Source organism: Coregonus clupeaformis, chromosome 17 (genome assembly GCF_020615455.1).
Source record: "Coregonus clupeaformis isolate EN_2021a chromosome 17, ASM2061545v1, whole genome shotgun sequence".
In the NCBI taxonomy this organism is placed as follows: domain Eukaryota; kingdom Metazoa; phylum Chordata; class Actinopteri; order Salmoniformes; family Salmonidae; genus Coregonus; species Coregonus clupeaformis.
In genome coordinates, this window is record NC_059208.1 from 28066979 (window position 1) to 28083534 (window position 16556).

General features: G+C 42.4%; 1 protein-coding gene across 3 annotated transcripts in view; it reads left to right on the forward strand.

Moving 5' to 3' along the window:
• The first annotated feature begins 2144 nt into the window (after positions 1-2144).
• Positions 2145-16556, forward strand: part of LOC121543293 (anoctamin-10) — a 50968-nt gene continuing 36556 nt past the window's right edge. Inside the window, exons 1-8 of one of the 3 annotated variants that reach the window (XM_045226265.1) lie at positions 2145-2246; positions 6630-6789; positions 7460-7657; positions 7917-8051; positions 9938-10057; positions 10384-10953; positions 11229-11284; positions 11395-11469. In XM_045226265.1, coding sequence (XP_045082200.1) covers positions 6651-6789; positions 7460-7657; positions 7917-8051; positions 9938-10057; positions 10384-10953; positions 11229-11284; positions 11395-11469 — 1293 coding nt within the window. In that variant the 5' untranslated portion in view covers positions 2145-2246; positions 6630-6650. Of the gene's footprint in view, positions 2247-5275; positions 5474-6629; positions 6790-7459; positions 7658-7916; positions 8052-9937; positions 10058-10383; positions 10954-11228; positions 11285-11394; positions 11470-16556 lie in introns of those variants that run through there. The other 2 variants (XM_045226264.1, XM_041853051.2) reach the window with 2 other exon arrangements.

The following is a 16556-nucleotide window of genomic DNA, read 5'->3' on the forward strand; positions in this document are numbered from 1 at the left end:
ATCATCACCTGGGGTGTATTCATTAGTCGATTTCCGTTGCAAAACTTTTGCAATGGAAACCGTTTACCATACTCTAGGAACCAAACGGAAGCAAACCAAAGAGTGTCTATTATATTGACAAGATAGTCAAGTGACCGCTCTAACAATCAAAATACATGTCCTCAAATATGGAAGGCAGGCGTGAGGAGGTGAGATCAGGTGGGACCATTCTAGCCAATGAGAGGGCAGATACACGTGCGAACAACAGGCCATAGAGATGGAGGACTCGTCTTTGTATCTGTGCCATTATAAGATCTGTTACAGTATGGGCAATTGAGGCTTTTTCCTTCATTGGCTGGTTGCTCCCAACTCATAGGAATCCCCATCCAGTTGAATACTTAAAAATGGTGGAAGCCCTCAATGGCAATGCCCATGCCAAATCGGGTAATATCCATGATCCAGTCCTCTATCAATTAAATTAAATTCAAAGGGCTTTATTGGCATGGGAAACATATGTTTACATTGCCAGAGCAAGTAAAGTAGATACTAACAATCAGAAATTAACAGTAAACATTACACTCACAATATTATGGCTATGTACAGTGTTGTAACAATTTTTTGTTTTTTTTGTGAGTGTTGTTAAAGAACAAAAGGAAAATAAATAAACATAAATATGGGTTGTATTTGCAATGGTGTTTGTTCTTCACTGGTTGCCCTTTTCTTGTGGCAACAGGTCACATCTTGCTGCTGTGATGGCACACTTTGGTATTTCACGTAATAGATATGGGAGTTTATCTAAATTTGATTTGTTTTCAAATTCTTTGTGGGTCTGTGTAATTTGAGGGAAATATGTTTCTCTAATATGGTCACAGGAGGTTAGGAAGTACAGCTCAGTTTCCACCTCATTTTGTGGGCAGTGTGCACATAGCCTGTCTTCTCTTGAGAGCCAGGTCTGCCTATGGCGGCCTCTCTCAATAGCAAGGCTATGCTCACAGAGTCTGTACGTAGTCAAAGCTTTCCTTAATTTTGGGTCAGTCACAGTGGTCAGGTATTCTGCCACTGTGTACTCTCTGTTTAGGGCCAAATAGCATTCCAGTTTGCTCTGTTTTTTTTTGGTTAATTCTTTCCAATGTGTCAAGTAATTATATTTTTGTTTTCTCATGATTTTGTTGGGCCTTATTGTGGTTTGGGAATCGCTTCCCTTTAAATGGTTTAAGAATTTAACGGCTGTTTTCTGGATTTGGATAAATAGTGGGTATCATCCTAGTTCTGCTCTGCATGCATTATTTGCTGTTTTACGTTGTACACTGAGGATGCTTTTTCTGAATTCTGCATGCAGAGTCTCAATTTTGTGTTTTTCCCATTTTGTGAATTATTGGTTGGTGAGCGGACCCCAGACCTCACAGCCATAAAGGGCAATTGGTTATATAACTGATTCAAGTATTTTTTGCCAGATCCTAATTGGGATGTCAAATTGTATGTTCCTTTTGATGGCATAGAAGGCCCTTCTTGTCTTGTCTCTCAGATCGTTCACAGCTTTGTGGAAGTTACCTGTGGCGCTGGTGTTTAGGCTGAGGTAGGTATAGTTTTTGGTGTGCTCTAGGGCAAGTGTGTCTAGATGGAATTTGTATTTGTGACCCTGGCAACTGGACCTTTTATGGAACACCATTATTTTTGTCTTACTGAGATTCACTGTCAGGGCCCAGGTCGGACAGAATCTGCGCAGAATTTCTAGGTGTTGCTGTAGGCCCTCCTTGGCTGGGGACAGAAGCTATGACAACAGGCACAACTCAGATATAAAGTACCCTTTTTTCAATGTTGCCGAATTGCCACGTGTATCCACTTATATCAGCGCATTCATAACACCTAAGATTTATGAAACTTCTATTAGATCAAATAAGCGTCAAGTAGCAAATGAGCAATTACATTTTTTTGTTGACCAAATTCTTCACATCGTTGGCTTATTTTCGAGGACAGATTTTGGGACGATTAAAACTTCTCACTTCGTCGCTTCCTCTCTGAGCAAACGGAACGAGACCGGGAGGGCCCTACCTACATTTGTCCAATATAAACTCTAGTTTTCGTTGCAAAACGTTTTCCGTTTGGAGTAAACGGCTTCCGTTGTAAAACGTTTTGCAACAGACCAAACGTTTTACAACGGAATCAGACTAGTGAATAATCTCCTGAAGAAGAACGCGTCTTTTTACTGACACTGTGGTAGATGAGATTTCGGAAGATACACACCTCTCCGCCACAAATTAACTCTGGTATGGTCAAATACAATTATTTCCACAACAGTTGGTAGGCGTATTCGATAGGCTATCTTGTCGGAGACAACGCAATGCAATGTTATGGATTCTGTGTTTATATGACAACCTCAAAACTAATAATAGCCTAGCCAAACCTAACTAATAAGAGCCTATAGGGTGACATCAGCTAAATTGGGCCACTTTTTGGTAAATCGTTTGGGACAATAATACAATACCATATATGCCTTTTCCATGTGTTTTTATGATTAATAATGACTGTTTTTGATAATTTTGTGTTGAAATTATTTAATAAAATATAATTATTTAGGCCCTACAGTTCTTGAAACATCAGCTCTGCCAACATTTGTTGCATGAGCAGTTTCAGGTAAAATGGGCCACAGCTTCAGGTAAAATGGGCCAGTCAAACTCCAAAGGGAAATAGTCATTTATCATCAATTTTAATTTTAAAACACAGTTGCTTATACAGCCACATAACATTTAAACTGCATTAAACAAAAATTCAGCCATCATCCTTGTCCACTTCCTCCCTTCCTGGTCCCAGTGGTGCTTTAGACTCTTGAAGAGGGCCTTGTCCGCCGGTTGCAGCGCATGGGTTGTGTGGGGAGGGTAGCACATGATGTGCACATTCTTGCTTTTCAGTAGCTTAATAAATTCCAGATTATAGACGTGGCTACTGTGGCCGTCAAGGAGGAGAAGATGGGGCCTGGGGTCATCCCTGGGGAGGGACTGAATGAACATTTGACCCCATTCCAGAAAGAGGTCAGAGGTAATCCAGCCATTGTCTGAACACCTTACGCTGGTGTTCTCCGGGCATCCCTGTAGCCACTCAGAACGAACACGCTTCCCCTTAAAAATAATTATTGTTCGACTGTATGTACCTTCTGCATTGAACGCTGCCAGACAAGTTGTTGTCTCCCCCTTCTCTCCGGCACACACCTCCACACATGGCTGGCCAACCTGTCCAACAACCTTTGTCGAACTGAACTGGTCCTGAAGCCCAGACTCGTCACAGTTCCATATATGTGACGGTGTGCCCTCAATACCCAGCTCGACCAAAAGGTTCTCATACTGGTTAAACCACTGGCTAACCACCTCTTTGTTAAGTCCAGCAGCCCGTGCTGCAGACAGGACCTCTGGCTTGCGCATCCCAAGCTCTGGGTTTCGCTTAGAAAGTTCTGAAACCAGTAATATCCGGCCCTTCCTGCTGTCAGGGAGAAACCAGATATGTCGTTGTTGGCTGCAAAATCAAAGGCCACTTGCTGGACATCACGCTTTGTGAAGGGAAACCCCCTCTGCGCCAATGTCTTGAGGGTGGCAGCAAGCTCCCTTTCCGCCTCCTCTGGAAGGTAGGGCTTCCGCCCTGACACATGTTCACTGCCAGTCACCTTTCCGCTGATGCGTCTTTGCAGTGTGGATCGCGGCACACCCCATGCTCGTGATAAGAAGTGCACACTCACTGTAATTCCTTTCTTCACTCCCTCCCTGTATTCATCTAAGGCACCCTTCATCCTCTCCTCTTTCCACAGATTGTAGTTGTTTGGCCTTCCTTTCCCTCCCTGTTTTATCTTTGTATCCTTTCCTCTCTGGTCCTTGCTCCTCCTCTCTTTTCTCTCGTTCTGTCTCCTCTCATTTCCTCTGCATTCCTTTCTCCTCACCTGTTCTCTCACTTCCTGTCTCCTCTGCTTGTCTCCTCTCTCATCCTTCCTTCTCCTCTCACTTCCTCTCTCTTTCCTTCTCCCTCTCTCCTCTCCTCTCGCTTCCTTCTCGTTTGCCATACTCACTGTAAATAAAATACTACCATTATTACTGTTGGGGGGGGTCATGGTGTGTGTGTGTGTGTGTGTGTGTGTGTGTGTGTATGCACGTACATACACATACAAACACAAACACACACCCTTACACACAAACTCACTCACACACACTCAAACACATGTGTATGTGTGTTTGTGAGTGACACAAATGATGGCCCATTTTAGCTGAAACCATGTGGCCCATTTTACCTCAAGGGGTTAAGGTAAATTGGGCCCCCCAAAAAAGCATCACTTTTTCAAAAAATATGTTCATATACCAAACTAACAACATTATTTCTGATTGATGCCATCAAGACAGATATTATGCATAGTTTTTTATGGGCATGTTGTTGTTTTTTACAGATTTATCATCCTTATAATAGTTTAGTTAGATTTGGTATGCCAGGCTACTCACCATGCAGCTTTCTGGTGCAGTCTTGATTTGAATTATTGCACTGCCCACCATAGCAACCATGAACCAATCAAATCACCTGTTACTTGTCAAGTACAGTTATGACAACAGTTTGAAATCCTTTGCAGTCATTGGCTCTAAATTCCAGAGGGGCTGGGACCCCCAAACCTTAAATGGCCCATTTTACCTGATGGCCCATTTTACCTGATATCAACCTACTTGTATCCTGGGAACAAGATAATCATACTAACCCTCACCAGATTGTCAACATTATAACTACTGTATTTTTTCACAATAAGACATATGTCGTATGCCTGTCCTACTAGAAAAACGTGTTAGATTTCTATTCAAATGAGGAATTCCCATAGAAACTGTTCTTGTAGTGATTTATTTGCCTAAGTACCATAGAGATAGATAGAGGACTCTAGTTCTCAAAAGCCTATTTTAGCATGGGGCAGCGCCTTTGAGTACTTTCACCATTTTGAAGTAGTCGATTGGGTGGGACTTACTATGGGTTAAGGAATGATCACATAATTCCGTCCAGGTCATCAGGAGGGATCAGTCAATGAATTATATGTGTGAGCAAACGTTCCATAACTGCAGGTGGCATTTAATCACCAACCTTGGCTTTGTACCTTTTCAAACAACACACTCCAGGTGGCAGTATGCACCCTTTCACTTTGTTACTAACTCATAGAAGTAGCAGAATAACAAAATTGACTACACTGCCCATGCTCTCACAGACGCCATAATAGGACAGATACAATGTTGCGTCCTCTAACTATCTCTATGCTATGTAGGCCTACACACACACAGCATAGCACGTTGGTGGGTGTGATAACTGCGGGCTGAAGTCTACAGCCGCGCTTGCCTGTCAGTGACGTGGAGAAGCAGAAGTCAAGCAACTCTTCTGATTCCTAAGAAAGACCAGAGAAGATTCGAAATAGGTTTTTATTGTCGACTTGGGTATCGCGGGCAACCTTTAAAATTAGACCTTATTGCGACAGCGAACGAAGGACGTGGTGAGTAGCCTTGTTTATAGAGATTTGTTGATGTTAAAGGCCTACCGGTATCTCCTTTTCCGATTTGCTTCAAATGTTTCACAGTTGTACGTGACAATGTTACGTCAAAGATCAGCACATTTCTTCAGATGAAGCAATCATGAGTAAACCCTGTAACAGTGTTTATATCCACCCATAGACACTGTAACGAACGTGCGGTTCAATCCCCGCCCTCTCTCACACCAAAACATTGAGCTGTCACTGTCAGTAGCCAGCTTTAGCTGAGGTTCAGAATCAGATTTTGGAGGCAAATTAAAGTTTAACATCTTTAATACATAAAAAATCTGTTTTTAAGCCTTTGCGATTCAACTCTAAAGTAAACAGTCGAATGACACATCAATATATTGGGCTGAACCCAAGCCATAATAATGACTAAAATAGAAGGCGTTTTACAATCTAAAGTCAACTTCAGAAGTTACCGACTTCAGACTGTAAAACGCTAGCCTGGGAAAGGGAAACGGGGATACCTAGTCAGTTGTACAACTGAATTCATTCAACTGAAATGTGTCTTCCGCATTTAACCCAACCCCTCTGAATCAGACCAGTCTCTTTAGCCAAAAACCTACAAAAACTCTATTAATTTCCCCATAAGCTTTGTCCAACGAACAATGGCGGGGTTAGTGCCAACAAAAAGACGCCATTACTATTTCTCTCTATTGAACGTTGAGATTGCTGAAAGACCAGCCTCTTTGGCGATTACAAGGAGTGTCAAGGAGTGGAATGTTAGCTAAAGAGACTGGTACTCAGACTAGTAAAACGCCTCTAGGCTGAACCCCTGAACATACCACACCTTGTTAGGTAATATAAGATAGGCTAATTCCTGTAGATTGTTTTAGGCCAGGTAAAGGTGCTGCAACTTTGCACATGAGGAGCAGTAAGCAATTTGGTTACCTAGAGCAACATTTGAATGTGCAACAACCGATCATGTTTTATAGATTTAAATAGCCTAAATACATAACCAACATTGGCTATATAAAACATACAATTACTGTACACACATACTTTGACTTTGAATTGAAACATTCAAACTGAAGAATGATATTCTGGCCCTGTCGTTTTGGTCCCTGTAGGCACAGTCATGTTTAATTCATTTGTTTCCTTTCTTGTCTCTCTCCAGGCTTCACAGGGAGAGGGGAAAATGCAAAAAGGCTTGTCAGTTTCTGACAGTGATGGCTCAACATTTGCCCCTCTGGTGGTCATCGAGTTGGCTTCGGAAACCAAAGAGGAAGCCATCGCATGGTTACTAGACCGGATCAGAGACAAGCAGCAAGATGGAGGTACAGTACATTGAGCTTAGCTTACCTACTGTATGTTGGAAACAGAGATCTGAAACATTTGAAACAGTCTTTTCTCAATCCCTTTTCACTTTGCCTCTGCTTCTTCTTCTCTGTTATACAAATGTTAAAGATTTGGCTTTCACGCTAACGTGCTCTCTGAAAGTGAGCTAAACTGGCCCGATAACATATCTGGGCCCGTTTCCACAAAGAGGCTCAGAGTAGGAGTGCTGATCTAGGATCTGTTTATAAAATATTATTATGATCTAAATGGCAAAACTGATCCTAGATCACACTCGTACTCTGAGATGCTTTATTAATACGGGCCCTGATGCCACCTGTGATAAGCTATGTGGAAACAAAGCAGGCTGACCTAATCGCTTATATCATGAAATACTCACTGAAAAGAGCACGGTTCAGTACAATAGTGTGAAAGTCCCTTTTAGTTACTGTATCTATTAACCAGTCAGTCTGGCTCTGTTGATACAATATTGTTGTCCTAGGTGACGTCCCAAAATGTCACCCTATTCCCTACATAGTGCACTACTTTTGACCAGAGCCCTATGTGCCCTGGTCAAAAGTAGTGCACTATAAAGGGAATAGGGTGTCATTTGGGACCAAAACGTAGTCTATTGACACCTTCCTACCTGTCCTGATTCCTCTGCTGTGTTAGGGGCTGAGCTGCTGGTGGAGCAGCTGACCCCAGGGGCCCAGGGCATGGAGAAGGACAACCCCAATGTGTACGTGGTGGGGGCCTCCTGGCAAAGGCTCCTATACGGAGCTGAGAACGTGGGCCTCTTCAAGGAGTTCAACGACGGCTCCATGAGAGGCTTCACGTATGCCAACAAGCACAACTTCAAAGAGTTCCAAGGTAATCTAGGGTATGTCACAAATGGCACCCTATTCCTTATTGTATGTACTATAGATGAGGTGTAGTATTTTATTATTTGCTGTAATATATTATTACAACTATATTACAGTACAATTACAGTACAATGCAATAACTAGATTGATATGTTAATACAACGTGTTGTTTAAGTAAACATCATTACTACACTAGTGAGCACGTTATTGTATTGTATTGTAAAGTGACTGTAACTGTGTTAATTGTCTGTGTCTGTAAACTACAGCTGATGGGGATGGTTTTCTGAGCATGGCAGAGTGTCAATACATCATAAAACATGAACTGGACAACCTGAGGGCCAAGGATGAGGCCCAGGTGCCCGGATATCCTAAAATGAAACTATATCCAGGGAAGTCAGTCAGTAAGTACAGCATTGACCCTATGACCTCAGCCACACTGAAACACTGGGTGCACAGTCATCAAACCTGGGTTCAAATAGTATATATTTTCTTTCAAATACTCTGAGCCTGCTGCCTGGATTGGAATGCCAGATGGGCAGGGTTTGCACTTTTGGGACTATTCCATTGGTTCCATTGTGCTAGGGAAGCTCAGAGTCATGTAAGTCCAGAGTCATGTGGTCCTCTGTAGCTCAGCTGGTAGAGCACGGCGCTTGTAACGCCAAGGTAGTGGGTTCGATCCCCGGGACCACCCATACACAAAAATGTATGCACGCATGACTGTAAGTCGCTTTGGATAAAAGCGTCTGCTAAATGGCATATTATTATTATTATTATTAATGTACACTCAGTGGGCAGTTTATTAGGTACACCACCCATTCACGAAAATGGTGCGCTCCTACAGACAGTGAGTCACGTGGCCGTGGCTTGCTATATAAAGCATGCAGACAGGCATCGAGGCATTCGGTTAATGTTCGATTGAACGTTAGAATGGGCAAAACGAGTGTGATATGATCGTCGGTGCCAGGCGCGAAGGTTCCAGTATCCTTTCATGCATTACAGCGTCTAGGGTTTTCCGAGAATGGTGCGACAAACAAAAAACATCCAGTCAGCGGCAGTCCTGTGGGTGAAAACAGCTCGTTGATGAGAGGTCTAAGGAGAATGGCAAGAATTGTGCAAGCTAACAGGCGGGCCACAAACAGGCAAATAACGGCACAGTACGACAGTGGTATGCAGAATGGCATCTCGGAACACACAACTCGTCAGTCCTTGTCACGGATGGGCTGTTGCAGCGGACGACCACACTGGGTTCCACTCCTATCAGCTAAAAACAAGAAGAAGCGACTCCAGTGGGCACTTGATCACCAATACTGGGCAATTGAGAAGTGGAAAAACATCACCTGGTCCGACGAATCCCTGTTCCTGTTGAGTCATGCTGATGGCAGAGTCAGGTGTATATATCTTATGCATGGCTCTGGGCAAGCTCAATCAAGTGCAGCACGAATGAAAACCAGTACTATTTGAACCCAGGTCTGAAGCCAATACCATATTTGAAACATAACATACATAATCCTCACATTGTCTCCTCATCAGTGTCTGCAATAAGGGCAATACATATGCAAATATCAGTGGATTATTCAAATACGAGATAAGGAGTCAATGCTCTCGCTGAGCAGATAGTCTGCTATTCAGCTTAACCAATTGGATAGAAAAATAATGCAATGTTTTGGAAATAATGTCAAGAAATGACGGATGAAATTACGTTTTTCATTGCTTTTTATTTTTATACAAATATACTATTACATTATATATGGGTCCCCTCCATTGTCTGTATGTTATTGTTTTAGAAAACTAAGCTTTCTCTCATTATGAGGAAAGTTAACAGTTCAAACTCGATGGAAAACAACTCAACTGTTTTCATTGCTCTCAAGTAGCCAATGTTGTCAGAGTCATTTTTAGCACTTCAATAACTTAACAAGGGAATTATTGCTCACCAAAAGAAGAACATCTATAGACTGCATAGGCCAGCGTTTCCCAACTCCAGTCCTCCAGTATCCCCAACAGTACACATTTTTACTGTAGCCCTGGACAAGCACATCTGATTCAACTTGTCAGCTAATCATCAAGCCCTCAATGAGTTGAATAAGGTGAGTTTGTCCGAGGCAACAATAAAAATGTGTTCTGTTGGAGGTACTCGAGGACTGGAGTTGGGAAACACTGGCATTGGCTACTAGTTCAAATTTCGTTATGTTAATATAATAAAGATGGCTAGAATCACATGACAAATAGCGTCAGGAGACTTGGGGAAAATGTGAATGGACTGACTCTTCTGTTTTTAATCTAATCTCAGTACGCAGAATGCAATCAAAGGGGATCCTTGTCCAAGTTTTCCCTCTGCATGAGAAGGAGGAACTAAAGAGGCTTTCCTTTTCCTGGTTCAAAAAGATCAAGTTGTCCTTCCAGCCTCTTGGTAAGTTACAGTCGCCGTGGCTTTATCATTTAGCCATTTGAATCCTAAGGCTACACTTAGGCTACACCTAAGGCTACACTATGAACTTCACTGGTATATGTAAAGTGATTAGGCTATCACCATGTACAAGACACCGAACATTCTAAGCACCTTCGAATACCTAGTTTGTGACTAAATCCTCCCCATGATTAGGTGAAAAATCTGTCGATGTGTCCTTAAGCAAGGCACTTAACCCTAATTGCTACTGTAAGTCGCTCTGGATAAGAGCGTCTGCTAAATGACTAAAATGTAAATGTAAATGTAATGATTCCCCATGGTCCATCCAGATGACATCAGGCATTACTTTGGTGAGGGTATGGCGCTCTACTTTGGTTTCCTGGAGTACTTCACCTTGGCCCTGATCCCCATGGCCCTCATAGGGATCCCCTACTACCTCTTCGACTTTGAGGACTACGACAAGTTCACGTTGTTCGCCGGCTTCAACCTGGTGTGGTGCACGGTGATCCTGGAGTTGTGGAAGCGCCTCAGCGCCTCGCTGGCATACGGCTGGGGCACCCTGAGCAGGAAGAAAGCATTTGAGGAGCCGAGGCCGGGCTTCCACGGCGTCTTGGGCGTCAACCCCGTCACGGGGCGGGCGGAGCCCCTCTACTCAAACGCCAAGCGTCAGCTGAGGATCTACCTGGTGTCTGTTCCTTTTGTGCTGCTGTGCCTCTACCTGTCTCTCTACGTCATGATGATCTACTTTGACATGGAGGGCTGGGCGTTGATGATCCATGATGAGGAGCCTACCTTCTGGACGGGAGTGCTGATTTTTATCCCCAGTATTATCTATGCTGTGGTTATAGAGATCATGAACCTCATATACCGATATGCTGCAGAGTTCCTCACTGGCTGGGGTGAGTGGGGTTGGATGGGTGGATGAATGGATGGGTGGATGAAAGCATTTTAGTTCATATTTTATAAAATATACAAGGTTTTAACTATGCAGAAAACAACAGAACACACAAATCATTGAGGCTAAAAATACATTTTCTTAATGCTACAGAGGTGTCTCCTGTGTTTCTCTTGTTCTTTTTGATGACTGTAGGGAAAGTTGTTGACTTGATTCATGCGTACCATTCTAGATAGAAGATAAAATGTTTCTGAAGTCAAAATGTTATTTTTGTTTTAGAAAACCACAGGCTTGAGTCAACATTTCAAAATCACCTGGTCCTTAAAGTATTGGTGGTGAGTCTTAAATAAAATTGGTTTGTTTCCATGATAATTTCAAGTTACCATCGATTTTGTAAATCCTTTTGTTAACAGTTTTTCTGTAATCTCCTCTCTTCTCTCCCCAGTTCAACTTCTTCAACTGTTTTGCCTCCCTGTTCTACATTGCCTTTGTGATGCAGGACATGGTGCTTCTCAGACAGGTGGGTCGCTACCAATGATGTGTACAGTGAGGGGAAAAAAGTATTTGATCCCCTGCTGATTTTGTACATTTGCCCACTGACAAAGCCATGATCAGTCTATAATTTTAATGGTAGGTTTATTTGAACAGTGAGAGACAGAATAACAACAAAACAATCCAGAAAAACGCATGTCAAAAATGTTATAAATTGTTTTGCATTTTAATTAGGGAAAAAAGTATTTGACCCCTCTGCAAAACATGATTTGGTACTTGGTGGAAAAACCCTTGTTGGCAATCACAGAGGTCAGACGTTTCTTGTAGTTGGCCACTAGGTTTGCGCACATCTCAGGAGGGATTTTGTCCCACTCCTCTTTGCAGATCTTCTCCAAGTCATTAAGGTTTCGAGGCTGACATTTGGCAACTCGAACCTTCAGCTCCCTCCACAGATTTTCTATGGGATTAAGGTCTGGAGACTGGCTAGACCACTTCAGGACCTTAATGTGCTTCTTCTTGAGCCACTCCTTTGTTGCCTTGGCTGTGTGTTTTGGGTCATTGTCATGCTGGAATACCCATCCACGACCCATTTTCAATGCCCTGGCTGAGGGAAGGAGTTTCTCACCCAAGTTTGACGGTACATGGCCCCGTCCATCGTCCCTTTGATGCGGTGTAGTTGTCCTGTCCCCTTAGCAGAAAAACATCCTTAGAGAGCTCTTTGGTCTTGGCCATGGTGGAGAGTTTGGAATCTGATTGATTGATTGCTTCTGTGGACAGGTGTCTTTTATACAGGTAACAAGCTGAGATTAGGAGCACTCCCTTTAATAGTATGCTCCTAATCTCAGCTCGTTACCTGTATAAAAGACACCTGGGAGCCAGAAATCTTTCTGATTGAGAGGGGGTCAAATACTTATTTTCCTCATTAAAATGCAAATCAATTTATAACATTTTTGACATTTGTTTTTCTGGATTTTGTTGTTGTTATTCTGTCTCTCACTGTTCAAATAAACCTACCATTAAAATTATAGACTGATCATTTCTTTGTCAGTGGGCAAACATACAAAATCAGCAGGGGATCAAATATTTTTTTCCCTCACTGTATATATACAGTGGGGGAAAAAAGTATTTAGTCAGCCACCAATTGTGCAAGTTCTCCCACTTAAAAAGATGAGAGAGGCCTGTAATTTTCATCATAGGTACACGTCAACTATGACAGACAAATTGAGATTTTTTTTCTCCAGAAAATCACATTGTAGGATTTTTTATGAATTTATTTGCAAATTATGGTGGAAAATAAGTAGTTTGTCACCTACAAGCAAGCAAGATTTCTGGCTCTCACAGACCTGTAACTTCTTCTTTAAGAGGCTCCTCTGTCCTCCACTCGTTACCTGTATTAATGGCACCTGTTTGAACTTGTTATCAGTATAAAAGACACCTGTCCACAACCTCAAACAGTCACACTCCAAACTCCACTATGGCCAAGACCAAAGAGCTGTCAAAGGACACCAGAAACAAAATTGTAGACCTGCACCAGGCTGGGAAGACTGAATCTGCAATAGGTAAGCAGCTTGGTTTGAAGAAATCAACTGTGGGAGCAATTATTAGAAAATGGAAGACATACAAGACCACTGATAATCTCCCTCGATCTGGGGCTCCACGCAAGATCTCACCCCGTGGGGTCAAAATGATCACAAGAACGGTGAGCAAAAATCCCAGAACCACACGGGGGGACCTAGTGAATGACCTGCAGAGAGCTGGGACCAAAGTAACAAAGCCTACCATCAGTAACACACTACACCGCCAGGGACTCAAATCCTGCAGTGCCAGATGTGTCCCCCTGCTTAAGCCAGTACATGTCCAGGCCTGTCTGAAGTTTGCTAGAGTGCATTTGGATGATCCAGAAGAGGATTGGGAGAATGTCATATGGTCAGATGAAACCACTCAACTCGTCGTGTTTGGAGGACAAAGAATGCTGAGTTGCATCCAAAGAACACCATACCTACTGTGAAGCATGGGGGTGGAAACATCATGCTTTGGGGCTGTTTTTCTGCAAAGGGACCAGGACGACTGATCCGTGTAAAGGAAAGAATGAATGGGGCCATGTATCGTGAGATTTTGAGTGAAAACCTCCTTCCATCAGGGTCTTTCAGCTTGACAATGATCCCAAACACACCGCCCGGGCAACAAAGGAGTGGCTTCGTAAGAAGCATTTCAAGGTCCTGGAGTGGCCTAGCCAGTCTCCAGATCTTAACCCCATAGAAAATCTTTGGAGGGAGTTGAAAGTCCGTGTTGCCCAGCGACAGCCCCAAAACATCACTGCTCTAGAGGAGATCTGCATGGAGGAATGGGCCAAAATACCAGCAACAGTGTGTGAAAACCTTGTGAAGACTTACAGAAAACATTTGACCTATGTCATTGCCAACAAAGGGTATATAACAAAGTATTGAGAAACTTTTATTTTCCACCATAATTTGCAAATACATTCATAAAAAATCCTACAATGTGATTTTCTGGAGAAAAAAAATCTTATTTTGTCTGTCATAGTTGACGTGTACCTATGATGAAAATTACAGGCCTCTCTCATCTTTTTAAGTGGGAGAACTTGCACAATTGGTGGCTGACTAAATACTTTTTTTCCCCACTGTACCCTGGATGACTGACAGGGGGGCGCTGTATTGAAGCCACTGTGCAGCCATCTTGGTACTCCTCCATTGTAAACAAGATTTTGGAAGCTATAGAAATGCATTTATAAATGTCTACATTTGTTTTTGACATGTTTATTCTATTACAGACACCTTATTGCAAAACAAAAAATATATACTTTTTTTTGGGGGGGGAGAGTTCTATTGTTACTGTCCTCACTACAACAACAAAATATCTTAAATACATGTAATTTTATTGAAATACTGTAGAATTCCATTCATTCCTATGGAGTTCTGCTCCTACTGGGGAGTGCCAATATGGCCGACTGGTGGCTTCAAAGCGTCTCAAATGGCCAATACATAACATCAGCAATCCAGAGTTTATACACATCATTGGTCACTACTAGCCTTCGGCCTTAGACATTCCTATTCAAGTGATCCATCATACCAGACATGGACGGCTAGAGGCACTAGCAACAGAGACAGAGATAGATATATAAGACTCTCACTACTAGCAATATCCCCAATGCTGTTATTGTGTTTCATTGTAAAGGGAAAAGGGTACAATTTGGGATGCTGCCAGAGTCGTTTACTGCTACTAGTACTACTGCTGCTGCTACTATTACTACTGCTGCTACTGCTGCTACTACTGCTACTACTACTGTTACTGCTGCTGCTACTATTATTACTACTGCTGCTACTACTATTGGTACTGCTTCTACTACTACTACTACTACTACTGCTACTACTACTGTTACTGCTACTACTACTGCTACTGCTACTACTACTGTTACTGCTGCTGCTACTATTACTACTGCTGCTACTACTATTGGTATTGCTTCTACTGCTGCTACTACTACTGTTACTTCTACTGCTACTACTACTGCTACTACTACTACTGCTGTTACTACTTCTGCTGCTGCTACTACTACTACTACTACTACTACTGCTACTACTACTACTACTACTGTTACTACTACTGCTACTACTACTGTTACTACTGCTACTACTACTACTGTTACTGCTACTATTACTGCTGCTACTACTATTGGTACTGATTATACTACTGCTGTTACTACTGCTGCTGCTACTACTGCTGCTGCTACTATTACTACTGCTTCTACTGCTGCTACTACTGCTACTACTGCTACTACTACTGTTACTGCTGCTGCTACTATTACTACTGCTGCTACTACTATTGGTACTGCTTCTACTACTACTACTACTACTGCTACTACTACTGTTACTGCTACTACTACTACTACTACTGCTACTACTACTGCTACTGCTACTACTACTGTTACTGCTGCTGCTACTATTACTACTGCTGCTACTACTATTGGTACTGCTTCTACTACTACTACTACTACTGCTACTACTACTGTTACTGCTACTACTACTACTACTACTGCTACTACTACTGCTACTGCTACTACTACTGTTACTGCTGCTGCTACTATTACTACTGCTGCTACTACTATTGGTACTGCTTCTACTGCTACTACTGCTACTACTACTGTTACTGCTACTGCTACTACTACTGCTACTACTACTACTGCTGTTACTACTTCTGCTGCTGCTACTACTACTACTGTTACTACTGCTGCTACTACTATTGGTACTGCTGCTACTACTACTACTACTGCTACTACTACTACTGTTACTACTACTACTATTGTTACTACTACTGCTGCTACTACTACTACTACTGCTACTACTACTGCTGCTGCTGCTACTACTACTACTACTACTACTACTGCTACTACTACTACTACTACTGCTACTACTACTGTTACTACTGCTACTACTACTACTGTTACTACTACTGCTGCTACTACTACTACTACTACTGTTGCTACTACTACTACTACTGCTGCTACTACTACTACTACTGCTACTACTACTGCTGCTACTACTACTATTGTTACTACTACTGCTGCTACTACTACTACTACTACTACTACTGTTACTACTGTTACTACTACTGCTACTACTACTGTTACTACTGCTACTACTACTACTGTTACTACTACTGCTACTATTACTGCTGCTACTACTATTGGTACTGCTGCTACTACTGCTGTTACTACTGCTGCTGCTACTACTGCTGCTGCTACTATTACTACTGCTACTACTGCTACTACTACTACTACTACTACTACTACTACTACTACTACTACTACTACTGTTACTGCTGCTGCTACTATTACTACTGCTGCTACTACTATTGGTACTGCTGCTACTACTATTGGTACTGCTGCTACTACTACTACTACTACTACTACTACTACTGTTACTGCTGCTGCTACTACTACTGCTGTTACTACTACTACTACTACTACTACTACTACTACTGCTACTACTACTACTGTTACTACTACTGCTACTATTACTGCTGCTACTACTATTGGTACTGCTGCTACTACTACTGTTACTACTGCTGCTACTGCTGCGACTACTACTACTGCTACTG